The 20222-nt window shown below is 44.0% G+C and overlaps 1 protein-coding gene across 1 annotated transcript in view; it reads left to right on the top strand.

Annotated features, from left to right (window-relative positions):
• The window catches only part of LOC135529405 (solute carrier family 35 member F3-like), an 85807-nt gene that overhangs the window by 47814 nt on the left and 17771 nt on the right, over positions 1-20222 (top strand). Inside the window, exons 2-4 of the mRNA XM_064958170.1 lie at positions 5316-5542; positions 5687-5808; positions 19504-19612. Coding sequence (XP_064814242.1) covers positions 5316-5542; positions 5687-5808; positions 19504-19612 — 458 coding nt within the window. The remainder of the gene's footprint in view (positions 1-5315; positions 5543-5686; positions 5809-19503; positions 19613-20222) is intronic.

The raw sequence follows: 20222 nt of genomic DNA, 5'->3' as shown, positions 1-20222 counted from the left end.
GGATCTTGTCTTGTTCTATTATCTTTGGATTCGTTGTTATTATGTTATTAATCTGGGGCTTGCCAACCCTGTTGGTGATGCTGTTGTCCTGTTGGTGATGCTATTGTCCTGTTGGTGATGCTATTGCCCTGTTGGTGATGCTATTGTCCTGTTGGTGATGCTAGAGCCCTGTTTGTGATGCTATTGTCCTGTTGGTGATGCTATTGTCCTGTTGGTGATGCTATTGTTCTGTTGGTGATGCTGTTGTCCTGTTGGCGATGCTATTGTCCTGTTGGTGATGCTATTGTCCTGTTGGTGATGCTATTGTCCTGTTGGTGATGCTATTGTCCTGTTGGTGATGCTGTTGTCCTGTTGGTGATGCTATTGTTCTGTTGGTGATGCTATTGTCCTGTTGGTGATGTTATTGTCCTGTTGGTGATGCTATTGTCCTGTTGGTGATGCTGTAGTAGGAAGAGAGCCAGTATGTCCAATAATCTCTGTGTGTTTTCAAGTACCTACTGTTTGTCTGCACACAAGTTTTCTCTAAAACATTCATCACTTCTTCAAAGTCACAGTCAAACAAAGTCAGACCTGACATGTCCCAGACAGACAATGATGGGAGAGACATGAATGATGTGTGTGTCTCTCCATCTGTGTGTTTCTCTGTGTTTCTCTGTGTGTGTATGTGTGTGTGTGTGTGTGTGTGTGTGTGTGTGTGTGTGTGTGTGTGTGTGTGTGTGTGTGTGTGTGTGTGTGTGTGTGTGTGTGTGTGTGTGTGTGTGTGTGTGTGTGTGTGTGTGTGTGTGTGTGTGTGTGTGTGTGTGTGTGTGTGTGTCATTGTAAGTCAAGAGGCAAAGACTCCTGAGTAAAAGTTGTCTCAGATTGGGTATCAGCCCCTGCCCTCTCCTGCCCTCTGTTTGGCTGCAGAATGACTGCCAGACACACACACTGCCACAGTCAACACCAGATTTTGTGTAATAGATTTTGTCCGAGTTCAGTTAAACTGTAAACGACCTGAAATAGACATAAGGAATATTCAGTGGAGGATGAAACGTGTTATGTGGGCATAGATACTGTAAGCTGTAATAGGTTATTGTATGAATAATGTGTTGACATTGTGTGAAGGACCTTTACTTACTGAAAGTGACTTAGGCTACTTCAGATTATCGAAGATTCGGTGTGGATAATGGATATAGAAGAGTAATAATAGCTTATTGAATTGAAAAATGTAATAAAGTTTTAGTGTTGTCTCTTAAAATGTCATCTCAATATATTATAACATCTGTAGGATTTAGCAGTTATGGGTCTCTGATGCCATGTGACACCTTTAAATCTAATTCTACTTCCACAGAAAATCTCTACCCTGGTCTCATATTGTAGTGCTGTAGACAACTCTTCTAAATCTCTAGTCTGGTCTCATGCGGTAGTGCTGTAGACAACTCTTCAAAATCTCTACTCTGGTCTCATACTGTAGTGCTGTAGACAACTCTTGTAAATCTCTACCCTGGTCTCATACTGTAGTGCTGTAGACAACTCTTCTAAATCTCTAGTCTGGTCTCATGCGGTAGTGCTGTAGACAACTCTTCAAAATCTCTACTCTGGTCTCATACTGTAGTGCTGTAGACAACTCTTGTAAATCTCTACCCTGGTCTCATTTTGTAGTGCTGTAGACAACTCTTCTAAATCTCTAGTCTGGTCTCATGCGGTAGTGCTGTAGACAACTCTTCTAAATCTCTACTCTGGTCTCATGTTGTAGTGCTGTAGACAACTCTTCTAAATCTCAACTCTGATCTCATATTGTAGTGCTGTAGACAACTCTTCTAAATCTCTACCCTGGTCTAATGTGGTAGTGCTGTAGACAACTCTTCTAAATCTCTAGTCTGGTCTCATATTGTAGTGCTGTAGACAACTCTTCTAAATCTCTACCCTGGTCTCATGCGGTAGTGCTGTAGACAACTCTTCTAAATCTCAACTCTGATTTCTGAAATAGAGATCACTGGTCACTGTCACTGGCTTGCTGGGGCTCTCTCATGCCGTCCCTGGAGGGGGTGCGTCACCTGAGTGGGTTGATTCACTGATGTGGTCATCCTGTCTGGGTTGGCGCCCCCCTTGGGTTGTGCCGTGGCGGAGATCTTTGCGGGCTATACTCAGCTTTGTCTCAGGATGGTAAGTTGGTGGTTGAAGATATCCCTCCAGTGGTGTGGGGGCTGTGCTTTGGCAAAGTGGGTGGGGTTATATCCTTCCTGTTTGGCCCTGTCCGGGGGTGTCCTCGGGTGGGGCCACAGTGTCTCCTGACCCCTCCTGTCTCAGCCTCAGCCTCCAGTATTTATGCTGCAGTAGTTTATGTGTCGGGGGGCTGGGGTCAGTTTGTTATATCTGGAGTACTTCTCCTGTCCAATTCAGTGTCCTGTGTGAATCTAAGTGTGCGTTCTCTAATTCTCTCTTTCTCTCTCTCGGAGGACCTGAGCCCTAGGACCATGCCCCAGGACTACCTGACATGATGACTCCTTGCTGTCCCCAGTCCACCTGGCCGTGCTGCTGCTCCAGTTTCAACTGACCTGAGCCCTAGGACCATGCCCCAGGACTACTTGACATGATGACTCCTTGCTGTCCCCAGTCCACCTGGCCGTGCTGCTGCTCCAGTTTCAACTGTTCTGCCTTATTATTATTCGACCATGCTGGTCATTTATGAACATTTGAACATCTTGGCCATGTTCTGTTATAATCTCTACCCGGCACAGCCAGAAGAGGACTGGCCACCCCACATAGCCTGGTTCCTCTCTAGGTTTCTTCCTAGGTTTTGGCTTTTCTAGGGAGTTTTTCCTAGCCACCGTGCTTCTACACCTGCATTGCTTGCTGTTTGGGGTTTTAGGCTGGGTTTCTGTACAGCACTTTGAGATATCAGCTGATGTACGAAGGGCTATATAAATAAATTTGATTTGATTTGATTTGATCTCATATTGTAGTGCTGTAGACAACTCTTCTAAATCTCTACCTTGGTCTAATGTGGTAGTGCTGTAGACAACTCTTCTAATTCTCTAGTCTGGTCTCATATTGTAGTGCTGTAGACAACTCTTCTAAATCTCTACCCTGGTCTCATACTGTAGTGCTGTAGACAACTCTTCTATATCACTACCCTGGTCTCATTTTGTAGTGATGTAGACAATTCTTCTAAATCTCTACTCTGGTCTCATATTGTAGTGCTGTAGACAACTCTTCTAAATCTCAACTCTTATCTCATATTGTAGTGCTGTAGACAACTCTTCTAAATCTCTACCCTGGTCTAATGCGGTAGTTCTGTAGACAACTCTTCTAAATCTCTAGTCTGGTCTCATATTGTAGTGCTGTAGACAACTCTTCTAAATCTCTACCCTGGTCTCATGCGGTAGTGCTGTAGACAACTCTTCTAAATCACTACCCTGGTCTCATGCGGTAGTGCTGTAGACAACTCTTCTAAATCTCTACCCTGGTCTGATATTGTAGTGCTGTAGACAACTCTTCTAAATCTCTACCCTGGTCTCATGCGGTAGTGCTGTAGACAACTCTTCTAAATCTCTACCCTGGTCTCATATTGTAGTGATGTAGACAACTTCTAAATCTCAACCCTGATCTCATACTGTAGTGCTGTAGACAACTCTTCTAAATCACAACCCTAGTCTCATACTGTAGGGATGTAGACAACTCTTCTAAATCACTACCCTGATCTCATACTGTAGTGCTGTAGACAACTCTTCTAAATCACTACCCTGATCTCATACTGTAGTGATGTAGACAACTCTTCTAAATCTCAACTCTGGTCTCATTCTGTAGTGCTGTAGACAACTCTTCTAAATCACTACCCTGGTCTCATACTGTAGTGATGTAGACAACTCTTCTAAATCTCTACCCTGGTCTCATACTGTAGTGCTGTAGACAACTCTTCTAAATCACTACCCTGGTCTCATACTGTAGTGATGTAGACAATTCGTCTAAATCACTACCCTGGTCTCATACTGTGGTGATGTGGACAACTCTTCTAAATCACTACCCTGGTCTCATACTGTAGTGATGTAGACAACTCTTCTAAATCACTACCCTGGTCTCATGCTGTAGTGATGTAGACAACTCTTCTAAATCTCTACCCTGGTCCGATACTGTAGTGCTGTAGACAACTCTTCTAAATCTCTACTCTGGTCTCATACTGTCGTGCTGTAGACAACTCTTCTAAATCTCTACTCTGGTCTCATGCGGTAGTGCTGTAGACAACTCTTCTAAATCTCTACCCTGGTCTCATGCGGTAGTGCTGTAGACAACTCTTCTGAATCTCTAGTCTGGTCTCATATTGTAGTGCTGTAGACAACTCTTATAAATCTCTACTCTGGTCTCATATTGTAGTGCTGTAGACAACTCTTCGAAATCACTACCCTGGTCTCATGCGGTAGTGCTGTCGACAACTTTTCTAAATCTCTACTCTGGTCTCATATTGTAGTGCTGTAGACAACTCTTCTAAATCTCTACCCTGGTCTCATGTGGTAGTGCTGTAGACAACTCTTCTAAATCTCTACCCTGTTCTCATGTGGTAGTGCTGTAGACAACTCTTCTAAATCTCTACCCTAGTCTCATATTGTAGTGATGTAGACAACTTCTAAATCTCTACCCTGATCTCATACTGTAGTGCTGTAGACAACTCTTCTAAATCACTACCCTGGTCTCATACTGTAGTGATGTAGACAACTCTTCTTAATCTCTACTCTGGTCTCATATGGTAGTGCTGTAGACAACTCTTCTAAATCACTACCCTGGTCTCATGCTGTAGTGATGTAGTAGACAACTCTTCTAAATCTCTACCCTGGTCCGATACTGTAGTGCTGTAGACAACTCTTCTAAATCTCTACTCTGGTCTCATACTGTCGTGCTGTAGACAATTCTTCTAAATCTTTATCCTGGTCCGATACTGTAGTGCTGTAGACAACTCTTCTAAATCTCTACCCTGATCTCATACTGTAGTGCTGTAGACAACTCTTCTAAATCACTACCCTGGTCTCATACTGTAGTGATGTAGACAACTCTTCTAAATCACTACCCTGGTCTCATACTGTAGTGATGTAGACAACTCTTCTAAATCACTACCCTGGTCTCATACTGTAGTGCTGTAGACAACTCTTCTAAATCACTACCCTAGTCTCATACTGTGGTGATGTGGACAACTCTTCTAAATCACTACCCTGGTCCGATACTGTAGTGCTGTAGACAACTCTTCTAAATCTCTACTCTGGTCTCATACTGTCGTGCTGTAGACAACTCTTCTAAATATCTACTCTGGTCTCATAGTTTACTACTGTTTTCTTTGTGCTCAGGAGAAGACCGACCCAGAGAGAATGTGGTGGGCAGCACAGCGGACGGCCAGGCGGCAAACGGCGTGGCGCCGGGGGCGGAGCCTGCTACGGGGAGGTGGAGACTTCGTTGCTGCATCAAAGTTACGGCCGTACAGGTGCGGAAGGCGCTGTGGGGCGTTGCCATGGTGATGTGTGTGTGCTCATCGTGGGCGGGGTCCACCCAGCTGGCCAAGCTCACCTTTAAGCAGGTAAAGAACCTGACGAAGTTGCATGCTAAACACATACACACACACACACAAACTCAGATTGACACGATCCACCACTGAGTGCTAGCGAGTGCCAGATGAAACCTGTTAATAAAAATGTTAAAGTCATTTGTTTTGGATACCCAGTTTGACGCTCCATTCACCCTCACCTGGTTCGCCACCACCTGGAACTGCCTGTTCTTCCCCCTCTACTACATCGGACACCTGTGTAAGAGCCCTGAGAAACAGACCCCCAGACAGAGGTTCAGGTAATCAATCAATCAATGCAATGTATTTATACTGTTTACATCAACTGTTGTCCTAAAGGTTTAACAAAGGACACCAGGGGACAAAGAAGGAGTGAAAACTATTTCAGACTGCATTGAGAGGCATAGCAGAGTATCATGGAAACCCAAATGTAGCCTTGTTGTAATATAATATGCCATTTTATCAAGTTTATACATTATAATTTGTGGCTCTGGTGTTTCATGATGGCTCTGAGATTAATATTACCTCTGGTTGTTTATAAGTGGAGGTAAGAAGTCATTACTTTCCTAAGTTAGGTGGGAGGTATAGTGTGTTGAGCTGCAGCAGTCTCTAGTTGGACAAAAGCCTGTGTCTACAGTTAAATCAGCTTAGTCACATGACGTGCTCTTCCTCTGAGAGGAATCCCTGATCTCTACAACCCACTGGGCTGCTGCTGCACACACATATAACTGTGTGTGTGTGTGTGTCAGTGCGTGTGTGTGTGTGCGAGAGTTTGTGTGTGTGCATACATGCCTCCATGCCTGTGAGTGCTTCCAGTCATGCGCTCGTGCTCGTACGTATGTGTCTGTGCATGCTTGCATGTGTGTGCGTGTTTGTCAGAGCTTCTAAGAGTGCTCATGCAAGGATCTGGTTCTGGGCTCTCCCTGCTCCCCTGGCTCTGACTGTGTGGCCTCCATACTGAACAACCTTTATAATGTTAGCTTTCTAACACAGCCTTTATAATGTTAGCTTTCTTTCTGACACAGCCTTTATAATGTTAGCTTTCTAACACGGCCTTTATAATGTTATCTTTCTTTCTGACACAGCCTTTATAATGTTATCTTTCTAACACAGCCTTTATAATGTTAGCTTTCTAACACAGCCTTTATAATGTTATCTTTCTGACACAGCCTTTATAATGTTATCTTACTAACACAGCCTTTATAATGTTATCTTTCTGACACAGCCTTTATAATGTTAGCTTTCTAACACAGCCTTTATAATGTTATCTTTCTTTCTGACACAGCCTTTATAATGTTATCTTTCTAACACGGCCTTTATAATGTTATCTTTCTGACACAGCCTTTATAATGTTAGCTTTCTGACACAGCCTTTATAATGTTATCTTACTAACACGGCCTTTATAATGTTAGCTTTCTAACACGGCCTTTATAATGTTATCTTACTAACACGGCCTTTATAATGTTATCTTACTAACACGGCCTTTATAATGTTATCTTACTAACAGTCTTTATAATGTTATCTTACTAACACGGCCTTTATAATGTTATCTTACTAACACGGCCTTTATAATGTTATCTTACTAACACGGCCTTTATAATGTTATCTTACTAACACGGCCTTTATAATGTTATCTTACTAACACAGCCTTTATAATGTTATCTTTCTAACACGGCCTTTATAATGTTATCTTACTAACACGGCCTTTATAATGTTATCTTACTAACACGGCCTTTATAATGTTATCTTACTAACACGGCCTTTATAATGTTATCTTACTAACACGGCCTTTATAATGTTATCTTACTAACACGGCCTTTATAATGTTATCTTACTAACACAGCCTTTATGATGTTATCTTACTAACACAGCCTTTGTAATGTTATCTTACTAACACGGCCTTTATAATGTTATCTTACTAACGCGGCCTTTATAATGTTATCTTACTAACACGGCCTTTATAATGTTATCTTACTAACACAGCCTTTATAATGTTATCTTTCTAACACAGCCTTTATAATGTTATCTTTCTAACACGGCCTTTATAATGTTAGCTTTCTTTCTAACACGGCCTTTATAATGTTATCTTACTAACACGGCCTTTATAATGTTATCTTACTAACACAGCCTTTGTAATGTTATCTTACTAACACAGCCTTTATAATGTTAGCTTTCTAACACAGCCTTTATAATGTTAGCTTACTAACACGGCCTTTATAATGTTATCTTACTAACACAGCCTTTATAATGTTATCTTACTAACACAGCCTTTATAATGTTATCTTACTAACACGGCCTTTATAATGTTATCTTTCTAACACGGCCTTTATAATGTTATCTTTCTAACACGGCCTTTATAATGTTATCTTACTAACACGGCCTTTATAATGTTATCTTACTAACACGGCCTTTATAATGTTATCTTACTAACACAGCCTTTATAATGTTATCTTACTAACACAGCCTTTGTAATGTTATCTTACTAACACAGCCTTTATAATGTTATCTTACTAACACGGCCTTTATAATGTTATCTTACTAACACGGCCTTTATAATGTTATCTTACTAACACAGCCTTTATAATGTTATCTTTCTTTCTGACACGGCCTTTATAATGTTATCTTACTAACACGGCCTTTATAATGTTATCTTACTAACACAGCCTTTATAATGTTATCTTTCTTTCTGACACGGCCTTTATAATGTTATCTTACTAACACGGCCTTTATAATGTTATCTTACTAACACAGCCTTTATAATGTTATCTTTCTTTCTGACACGGCCTTTGTAATGTTATCTTACTAACACAGCCTTTATAATGTTATCTTTCTGACACAGCCTTTATAATGTTATCTTACTAACACGGCCTTTGTAATGTTATCTTACTAACACAGCCTTTATAATGTTAGCTTACTAACACAGCCTTTCTACTCATTCTCCTTTCATATTCTGCTATGTAGCCTGTAGAAAGTACAAATACAGTACAAGTACAAAGACATGGCATGTTGTAATAGCATGGCCTGTGTTGTAATAGCATGGCCTGTGTTGTAATAGCATGGCCTGTGTTGTAATAGCATGGCCTGTGTTGTAATAGCATGGCCTGTGTTGTAATAGCATGGCCTGTGTTGTAATAGCATGGCTTGTGTTGTAATAGCATGGCCTGTGTTGTAATAGCATGGCCTGTGTTGTAATAGCATGGCCTGTGTTGTAATAGCATGGCCTGTGTTGTAATAGCATGGCCTGTGTTGTAATAGCATGGCCTGTGTTGTAATAGCATGGCCTGTGTTGTAATAGCATGGCCTGTGTTGTAATAGCATGGCCTGTGTTGTAATAGCATGGCCTGTGTTGTAATAGCATGGCCTGTGTTGTAATAGCATGGCCTGTGTTGTAATAGCATGGCCTGTGTTGTAATAGCATGGCCTGTGTTGTAGGTCTTGTGTTGTAGCATAGTGTGGTCTAATGTATTGAGAGAGCAGGGCTTGTATTATACTATAGTGTGGTCTAATGTATTGAGACAGTAGGGTTTGTGTTATACTATAGTGTGGTCTAATGTATTGAGACAGCAGGGTTTGTGTTATACTATATTGTGGTCTAATGTATTGAGACAACAGGGTTTGTGTTATACTATAGTGTGGTCTAATGTATTGAGACAGCAGGGTTTGTGTTATACTATAGTGTGGTCTAATGTATTGAGACAGCAGGGTTTGTGTTATACTATAGTGTGGTCTAATGTATTGAGACAGCAGGGTTTGTGTTATACTATAGTGTGGTCTAATGTATTCTATTCCCTTCCAAAAGGCACCCTATTCCCTTCCAAATGGCACCCTATTCCCTTCCAAATGGCACCTATTCCCTTCCAAATGGCACCCAATTCCCTTCCAAATGACACCTTATTCCCCTCCAAATGGCACCCTATTCCCTTCCAAATGACACCTTATTCCCTTCCAAAAGGCACCTTATTCCCTTCCAAATGGCATGTTATTCCCATCCAAATGGCACCCTATTCCCTTCCATATGGCACCTAATCCCTTCCAAATGACACCCAATTCCCTTCAAAATGGCACCTTATTCCCTTCCCAATGGCACCTTATTCCCTTCCAAATGGCACCTTATTCCCTTCCCAATGGCACCTTATTCCCTTCCAAATGGCACCTTATTCCCTTCCCAATGGCACCTTATTCCCTTCCAAATGGCACCTTATTCCCTTCCCAATGGCACCCTATTCCCTTCCAAATGGCACCTTATTCCCTTCCAAAAGGCACCTTATTCCCTTCCAAATGGCATGTTATTCCCATCCAAATGGCACCCTATTCCCTTCCATATGGCACCTAATCCCTTCCAAATGACACCCAATTCCCTTCAAAATGGCACCTTATTCCCTTCCCAATGGCACCTTATTCCCTTCCAAATGGCACCTTATTCCCTTCCCAATGGCACCTTATTCCCTTCCAAATGGCACCTTATTCCCTTCCCAATGGCACCTTATTCCCTTCCAAATGGCACCTTATTCCCTTCCCAATGGCACCTTATTCCCTTCCAAATGGCACATTATTCCCTTCCCAATGGCACCTAATTCCCTTCCAAATGGCACCTTATTCTCTTCCAAATGGCACCTTATTCCCTTCCCAATGGCACCGTATTCCCTTCCAAATGGCACCTTATTCCCTTCCCAATGGCACCTTATTCCCTTCCAAATGGCACCTTATTCCCTTCCCAATGGCACCTTATTCCCTTCCAAATGGCACCTTATTCCCTTCCCAATGGCACCCTATTCCCTTCCAAATGGCACCTTATTCCCTTCCAAAAGGCACCTTATTCCCTTCCAAATGGCATGTTATTCCCATCCAAATGGCACCCTATTCCCTTCCATATGGCACCTAATCCCTTCCAAATGACACCCAATTCCCTTCAAAATGGCACCTTATTCCCTTCCCAATGGCACCTTATTCCCTTCCAAATGGCACCTTATTCCCTTCCCAATGGCACCTTATTCCCTTCCAAATGGCACCTTATTCCCTTCCCAATGGCACCTTATTCCCTTCCAAATGGCACATTATTCCCTTCCCAATGGCACCTAATTCCCTTCCAAATGGCACCTTATTCCCTTCCCAATGGCACCTAATTCCCTTCCAAATGGCACCTTATTCTCTTCCAAATGGCACCTTATTCCCTTCCCAATGGCACCGTATTCCCTTCCAAATGGCACCTTATTCCCTTCCCAATGGCACCTTATTCCCTTCCAAATGGCACCTTATTCCCTTCCCAATGGCACCTTATTCCCTTCCAAATGGCACCTTATTCTCTTCCAAATAGCACATTATTCCCTTCCAAATGACACCCTATTCCCTTCCAAATGGCACCTTATTCCCTTCCAAATGGCACCTTATTCCCTTCCCAATGGCACCTTATTCCCTTCCAAATGGCACCTTATTCTCTTCCAAATAGCACATTATTCCCTTCCAAATGACACCCTATTCCCTTCCAAATGTCACCTTATTCCCTTCCAAATGGCACATTATTCCCTTCCAAATGGCACCCTATTCCCTTCCAAATGGCACCCTATTCCCTTCCAAATGGCAGCCTATTCCCTTTCAAATTTCACCCTATTCCCTTCTAAATGGCAGCCTTTTCCCTTTACAGTGCACATATTTTGACCAGTGATCATAGGGCTCTGGTTAGAACTAGAGTACTAGGCACTAGGGAATAGAGAACCATTAGAGACACATGCGCAGAGTGTCTCCTGCTCTCCCGTCCCTCTGTCCTTTCAGAAAACAAATGAAATGTCAACAGAGTTCTGATCTCCTTAAAAATGCAGGGGCTGGAGAGCAGCATATGATAGGCTGAAATGTGGAATGCACAGCTTTGTGGGAGATGAGGAGAGACTTCAGTGAGCTGCCAGATGCTCTTCTCCTCTCTTGGGCTAAAGCAGCCCTGCCCTAGCATGTGTCGGTCCACACAGTGCGTGGAAGAGCTGGCACCAGTCCACACGACATAACTGATACATGACAGCATGGCAGAGGCCAATTGCAGTTGTCATCGGACCACTTTCCACTGGGGCTTAGGACGGGATTCAATGTGATTGCAGGTTGTCGATAATGTGGCTTTTCTAGGTAATGTTCCATTTTTACTGAGATCCCATTCACGGTAAACGCAAAATATGTCGGCTCAATCGGAAATTGTCTTTAAAAGGTGCCTTTGCTGAACACATGAAACAGAATCTTAGCCTTAATCTGGTGCTTGAGCTTAGTTCCAGGCTGGAGTTCAGGGCTTTAGGTTTTGGGGATTCACAGCCCCAGTCAAAGAGGTCTATTGTTATGGATTCAGGCATATAGCCAGGTTCAGTAATGAAATGAAGCATTGCCCTCAACCTCATTAACTGATTATAGTTATAGTGTATTGTTGTCTGTTTGTACGTGGCCTGTTAGTGTCCAGTGTGCTTTATCTGCACTGTCATCTTTCTGGAGCCTGACCAAAACAACCTCCTACAGCTCCACGTCCACACTGCCAGGCCACTCTGCCTAACTGACCAAAACAACCTCCTACAGCTCCACATCCACACCGCCAGGCCACTCTGCCTAACTGACCAAAACAACCTCCTACAGCTCCACATCCACACCGCCAGGCCACTCTGCCTAACTGACCAAAACAACCTCCTACAGCTCCACGTCCACACCGCCAGGCCACTCTGCCTAATTGACCAAAACAACCTCCTACAGCTCCACATCCACACCGCCAGGCCACTCTGCCTAACTGACCAAAACAACCTCCTACAGCTCCACATCCACACCGCCAGGCCACTCTGCCTAACTGACCAAAACAACCTCCTACAGCTCCACATCCACACCGCCAGGCCACTCTGCCTAACTGACCAAAACAACCTCCTACAGCTCCACATCCACACCGCCAGTCCACTCTGCCTAACTGACCAAAACAACCTCCTACAGCTCCACATCCACACCGCCAGGCCACTCTGCCTAACTGACCAAAACAACCTCCTACAGCTCCACATCCACACCGCCAGGCCACTCTGCCTAACTGACCAAAACAACCTCCTACAGCTCCACGTCCACACCGCCAGGCCACTCTGCCTAACTGACCAAAACAACCTCCTACAGCTCCACATCCACACCGCCAGGCCACTCTGCCTAACTGACCAAAACAACCTCCTACAGCTCCACATCCACACCGCCAGGCCACTCTGCCTAACTGACCAGGACTAACAGTACCTAACTACCTAACTGACCAGGACTAACAGTACATAACTACCTAACTGACCAGGACTAACAGTACATAACTACCTAACTGACCAGGACTAACAGTACCTAACTACCTAACTGACCAGGACTAACAGTACATAACTACCTAACTGACCAGGACTAACAGTACCTACCTAACTGACCAGGACTAACAGTACATAACTACCTAACTGACCAGGACTAACAGTACATAACTACCTAACTGACCAGGACTAACAGTACCTACCTAACTGACCAGGACTAACAGTACCTAACTACCTAACTGACCAGGACTAACAGTACATAACTGCCTAACTGACCAGGACTAACAGTACCTACCTAACTGACCAGGACTAACACTACATAACTACCTAACTGACCAGGACTAACAGTACATAACTACCTAACTGACCAGGACTAGCAGTACATAACTACCTAACTGACCAGGACTAACACTACCTAACTGACCAGGACTAGCAGTACATAACTACCTAACTGACCAGGACTAACAGTACATAACTACCTAACTGACCAGGCCTAACAGTACATAACTACCTAACTGACCAGGACTAACAGTACATAACTACCTAACTGACCAGGACTAACAGTACCTACCTACCTAACTGACCAGGACTAACAGTACATAACTACCTAACTGACCAGGCCTAACAGTACATAACTACCTAACTGACCAGGACTAACAGTACCTACCTACCTAACTGACCAGGACTAACAGTACATAACTACCTAACTGACCAGGACTAACAGTACATAACTACCTAACTGACCAGGACTAACAGTACCTACCTACCTAACTGACCAGGACTAACAGTACATAACTACCTAACTGACCAGGACTAACAGTACATAACTACCTAACTGACCAGGACTAACAGTACCTACCTACCTAACTGACCAGGACTAACAGTACATAACTACCTAACTGACCAGGACTAACAGTACCTAACTACCTAACTGACCAGGACTAACAGTACATAACTACCTACCTGACCAGGACCAACAGTACCTACCTAACTGACCTAACTGACCAGGACCAACAGTACCTAACTACCTACCTGACCAGGACCAACAGTACATAACTACCTAACTGACCAGGACTAACAGTACATAACTACCTAACTGACCAGGACTAACAGTACCTACCTAACTGACCAGGACTAACAGTACCTACCTAACTGACCAGGACCAACAGTACCTAACTACCTACCTGACCAGGACCAACAGTACATAACTACCTAACTGACCAGGACTAACAGTACCTAACTACCTAACTGACCAGGACTAACAGTACATAACTACCTACCTGACCAGGACCAACAGTACCTACCTAACTGACCTAACTGACCAGGACCAACAGTACCTAACTACCTACCTGACCAGGACCAACAGTACCTAACTACCTAACTGGCCAGGACTAACAGTACATAACTACCTAACTGACCAGGACTAACAGTACATAACTACCTAACTGACCAGGACTAACAGTACCTACCTAGCTGACCAGGACTAGCAGTACATAACTACCTAACTGACCAGGACTAACAGTACCTACCTAACAGTACCTACCTAACTGACCAGGACTAACAGTACATAACTGCCTAACTGACCAGGACTAACAGTACCTACCTAACTGACCAGGACTAACAGTACATAACTACCTACCTGACCAGGACCAACAGTACCTACTTAACTGACCTAACTGACCAGGACTAACAGTACCTAACTACCTAACTGACCAGGACTAACAGTACCTACCTAACTGACCAGGACTAACAGTACATAACTACCTAACTGACCAGGACTAACAGTACCTAACTACCTAACTGACCAGGACTAACAGTACCTACCTAACTGACCAGGACTAACAGTACATAACTACCTACCTGACCAGGACCAACAGTACCTACTTAACTGACCTAACTGACCAGGACTAACAGTACATAACTACCTAACTGACCAGGACTAACAGTACATAACTACCTAACTGACCAGGACTAACAGTACATAACTACCTAACTGACCAGGACTAACAGTACCTACCTACCTAACTGACCAGGACTAACAGTACATAACTACCTAACTGACCAGGACTAACAGTACATAACTACCTAACTGACCAGGACTAACAGTACATAACTACCTAACTGACCAGGACTAACAGTACCTACCTACCTAACTGACCAGGACTAACAGTACATAACTACCTAACTGACCAGGACTAACAGTACCTAACTACCTAACTGACCAGGACTAACAGTACATAACTACCTAACTGACCAGGACTAACAGTACATAACTACCTAACTGACCAGGACTAACAGTACCTACCTAACTGACCTAACTGACCAGGACCAACAGTACCTAACTACCTAACTGACCAGGACTAACAGTACATAACTACCTAACTGACCAGGACTAAAAGTACATAACTACCTAACTGACCAGGACTAACAGTACATAACTACCTAACTGACCAGGACTAACAGTACATAACTACCTAACTGACCAGGACTAACAGTACATAACTACCTACCTGACCAGGACCAACAGTACCTACCTAACTACCTACCTGACCAGGACCAACAGTACCTACCTAACTGACCTAACTGACCAGGACTAACAGTACATAACTACCTACCTGACCAGGACCAACAGTACCTACCTAACTGACCTAACTGACCAGGACCAACAGTACCTAACTACCTAACTGACCAGGACTAACAGTACATAACTAACTACTAGAAGAAATATAATTACCCTTGAGTAGTCAAACAGTCAAACTTCAAAGTTCTGAGAGGCTTTGAACTGCAGTTTTCCACCTCCTGGTGTCCGAACAGCTGGCCAGGCCACTCTGGCAGATAGCCTAAACCTGGAGGCTCAAGCTACAGTAGCTGCCTCACTTGGCATTGTTCAGTTCAGTAATTGATGTGTCAGTAAGATTGTCTAGGTGCAATATAATTGTCTGGTTGGCAGCCTGGATGGGACCAGGGCGGGAATGGAGAGCTGGCAGCCTGGATGGGACCAGGACGGGAATGGAGAGCTGGCAGCCTGGATGGGACAAGGACGGGAATGGAGAGCTGGCAGCCTGGATGGGACCAGGACGGGAATGGAGCGCTGGCAGCCTGGATGGGACCAGGACGGGAATGGAGAGCTGGCAGCCTGGATGGGACCAGGACGGGAATGGAGAGCTGGCAGCCTGGATGGGACCAGGACGGGAATGGAGAGCTGGCAGCCTGGATGGGACCAGGACGGGAATGGAGAGCTGGCAGCCTGGATGGGACCAGGACGGGAATGGAGAGCTGGCAGCCTGGATGGGACCAGGACGGGAATGGAGAGCTGGCAGCCTGGATGGGACCAGGACGGGAATGGAGAGCTGGCAGCCTGGATGGGACCAGGACGGGAATGGAGAGCTGGCAGCCTGGATGGGACCAGGACGGGAATGGAGAGCTGGCAGCCTGGATGGGACCAGGACGGGAATGGAGATCTGGCAGCCTGGATGGGACCAGGACGGGAATGGAGAGCTGGCAGCCTGGATGGGACCAGGACGGGAATGGAGAGCTGGCAGCCTGGATGGGACCAGGACGGGAATGGAGAGCTGGCAGCCTGGATGGGACCAGGACTGGAATGGAGAGCTGGCAGCCTGGATTGGCCTGGGCCGGGATGGGAATGGAGAGCTGGCAGCCTGGATTGGCCTGGGCCGGGATGGGAATGGAGATCTGGCAGCCTGGGTAGGCCGGGATGGGAATGGAGATCTGGCAGCCTGGATGGGCCGGGATGGGAATGGAGAACTGGCAGCCTGGATGGGCCAGGATGGGAATGGAGATCTGGCAGCCTGGATGGGACTGGGCCGAGATGGGAATGGAGATCTGGCAGCCTGGATGGGAATGGAGAACTGGCAGCCTGGATGGGCCAGGATGGGAATGGAGATCTGGCAGCCTGGATGTGACTGGGCCGGGATGGGAATGGAGATCTGGCAGCCTGGATGGGCCCGGGCCGGGATGGGAATGGAGAACTGGCAGCCTGGATGGGCCAGGATGGGAATGGAGATCTGGCAGCCTGGATGGGACTGGGCCGGGATGGGAATGGAGATCTGGCAGCCTGGATGGGCCCGGGCCGGGATGGGAATGGACCAGGAGTTCCAGTAACTCCTTACCAGTTCACATACCCGTCTTTATGTTTACCTTTAAGGTATACTTTGGGATTTTGGCAACTAGGTCCTTAATCTACTTTTTGATCTTGCAGAGTGACTTTTTTGGTTAGCACAGTGACTGTAAGTCTATGGGTATCTGCTAGCATGCTAGAATGCCAAGAGTGTGCAAAGCTGTCATCTAGGCAAAGGGTGGCTACTTTGAAGAATCTAAAATCTAAAATGTATTTTGATTTGTTTAATACTTTTTTGTTTACTACATGATTCCATATGTGTTATTTCATAGTGCTGATGTCTTCACTATTGTTCTACAATTTACAAAATAGTAAAAATAAAGAAAAGTGTCCAAACTTTTGACTGCTACTGTATGTATATATATATATATATATATATATATATATATATGTCTTATTTTACATATCGATACTTGGAGTCAAAATATAATTTTAAACTGGGTGGTTTGAACCCTGAATGCTGATTGGCTGACAGCCGTATACCACGGGTATGACAAAACATTTGTTTTTACTGCTCTAATTATGTTGGTAACCAGTTTATAATAGCAATAAGTCACTTCGGGGGTTTGTGGTATATGGTCAATAGACCATGACTAAGGACTGTATCCAGCACTAAGAACAGCCCTTAGCAGTGGTATATTGGCCATATAACACACCCCCATATTGCTTAAATATAATATTGTCCAAAATAATATTGTGATATTTAACTGTACCGATTTCCCCCACATCACTAGCATAGACTATGAATACTAACACTAATGTTGTATACTAAAATGTGATTGCGCTTGTTTACATGTGTTTATGTTGTGTGAGCTTGTGTTTGTTTGTTTGTCTGTGTCTGTACATATACAGTTGAAGTCGGAAGTTTACATACACCTGAGCCAAATATATTTAAACTCATTTTTCACAATTCCTGACATTTAATCCTAGTAAAAATTCCCTGTCTTAGGTCAGTTAGGATCACCACTTTATTTTAAGAATGTGAAATGTCAGAATAATAGTAGAGAGAATTATTTATTTCAGCTTTTATTTCTTTCATCACATTGCCAGTGGGTCAAAAGTTTACATACACTCAATTAGTATTTGGTAGCATTGCCTTTAAATTGTTTAACTTGGGTCAAACGTTTCGGGTAGCCTTCCACAAGCTTCCCACTATAAGTTGGGTGAATTTGACCCATTCCTCCTGACAGAGCTAGTGTAACTGAGTCAGGTTTGTAGGCCTCCTTGCTCGCACATGCTTTTTCAGTTCTGCCCACAAATTTTCTATAGGATTGAGGTCAGGGCTTTGTGATGGCCACTCCAATACCTTGACTTTGTTGGCCTTAAGCCATTTTTCCACAGCTTTGGAAGTATGCTTGGGGTCATTGTCCATTTGGAAGACCCATTTGTGACCAAGCTTTAACTTCCTGACTGATGTCTTGAGATGTTGCTTCAATATATCCACATAAGTTTCCTTCCACGTGATGCCATCTATTTTGTGAAGTGCACCAGTCCCTCCTGCAGCAAAGCACCCCAACAACATGATGCTGCCACCCCCGTGCTTCACGGTTGGGATGGTGTTCTTCGGCTTGCAAGCATTCCCCTTTTTCCTCCAAACATAATGATGGTCATTATGGCCAAATAGTTCTATTTTTGTTTCATGAGACCAGAGGACATTTCTCCTAAAAGTACGATCTTTGTCCCCATGTGCAGTTGCAAACCATAGTCTGGCTTTTTTATGGTGGTTTTGGAGCAGTGGCTTCTTCCTTGCGGAGCGGCCGTTCAGGTTATGTCGACATAGGACTCGTTTTACTGTGGATATAGATACTTTTGTACCCATTTCCACCAGGATCTTCACAAGGTCCTTTGCTGTTGTTCTGGGATTGATTTGCACTTTTCGCAAAATATGTTCATCTCTAGGAGACAGAACGTGTCTCCTTCCTGAGCGGTATGGCGGCTGCGTGGTCACATGGTGTTTATACTTGCGTACTATTGTTTGTACAGATGAATGTGGTATCTTCAGGCGTTTCGAAATTGCTCCCAAGGATAAATCAGACTTGTGGAGGTCTACTATTTTTCTTCTGAGGTCTTGGCTGATTCCCTATGATGTCAAGTAAAGAGGCAATGAGTTTGAAGGTAGGCCTTGAAATACATCCACAGGTGCACCTCCAATTGACTCAAATGATGTCAATTAGATTATCAGAAGCTTCTAAAGCCATCACGTAATTTTCTGGAATTTTCCAAGCTGTTTAAAGGCACAGTCAACTATAAACCTCTGACCCACTGGAATTGTGATACAATGAATTATAAGTTAAATAATCTGTCTGTAAACAATTGTTGGAAAAATTACTTGTGTCATGCACAAAGTAGATGTCCTAACCGACATGCCAAAATTATAGTTTGCTAACAATAAATTTGTGGAGTGGTTGAAAAATGAGTTTTAATGACTCCAACCTAAGTGTATGTAAAACAACCGACTTTAACTGTACATGTACCTGTGTACTGTGCATGTGTGTCTGTTTTGTGTGTGTGTGTACATGCATGCCTGTGGGTGTTCATCTGTGTGTGTTCCTCTCTAGGGAGTGTTGTCGGTTCTTTGGGGATGACGGGCTGACAGCCAAGGTGTTCTTCACTAAGGTGGCTCCGTTTGGATTGCTGTGGATCCTCACCAACTACCTGTACCTACAGGTACTGTGCTGTTAGTCCTGACATGTCCCAGACAGACAATGATGGAAGAGACATGAATGAAGAGTGTGTGTCTCTCCGTCTGTGTGTTTCTCTCTCTCTGTGTGTGTGCGTGTGTGTTTGTGTGTGTGTGTGTGTGTGTGTGTGTGTGTGTGTGTGTGTGTGTGTGTGTGTGTGTGTGTGTGTGTGTGTGTGTGTGTGTGTGTGTGTGTGTGTGTGTGTGTGTGTGTGTGTCAGGTTAGGGACTGTGACAGTATTGTATAGTGCCTGCAGGTGTAACAAGTGTCACTGTGCTAGCTAGAGGTCGACCGATTCTGATTTTTCAACGCCGGTAACGATACCGATTATTGGAGGACCAAAAAATGCCGATACCGATTAATCGGGCTATTTTTATATATATATTTGTAATGAAGACAATTACAACAATACTGAATGAACACTTTTTAACTTAATATAATACATAAATAAAATCAATTTAGTCTCAAATAAATATTGAAACTGTCACGCCCTGGTCGAAGTATTTTGTGTTTGTCTTCATTTATTTGGTCAGGCCAGGGTGTGGCATGGGTTTTTGTATGTGGTGTGTTTTGTATTGGGATTGTAGCTTAGTGGG

This window comes from Oncorhynchus masou, unplaced genomic scaffold (genome assembly GCF_036934945.1).
Source record: "Oncorhynchus masou masou isolate Uvic2021 unplaced genomic scaffold, UVic_Omas_1.1 unplaced_scaffold_1160, whole genome shotgun sequence".
NCBI lineage: Eukaryota > Metazoa > Chordata > Actinopteri > Salmoniformes > Salmonidae > Oncorhynchus > Oncorhynchus masou.
This window is presented reverse-complemented; position numbering and strand designations above follow the sequence as displayed.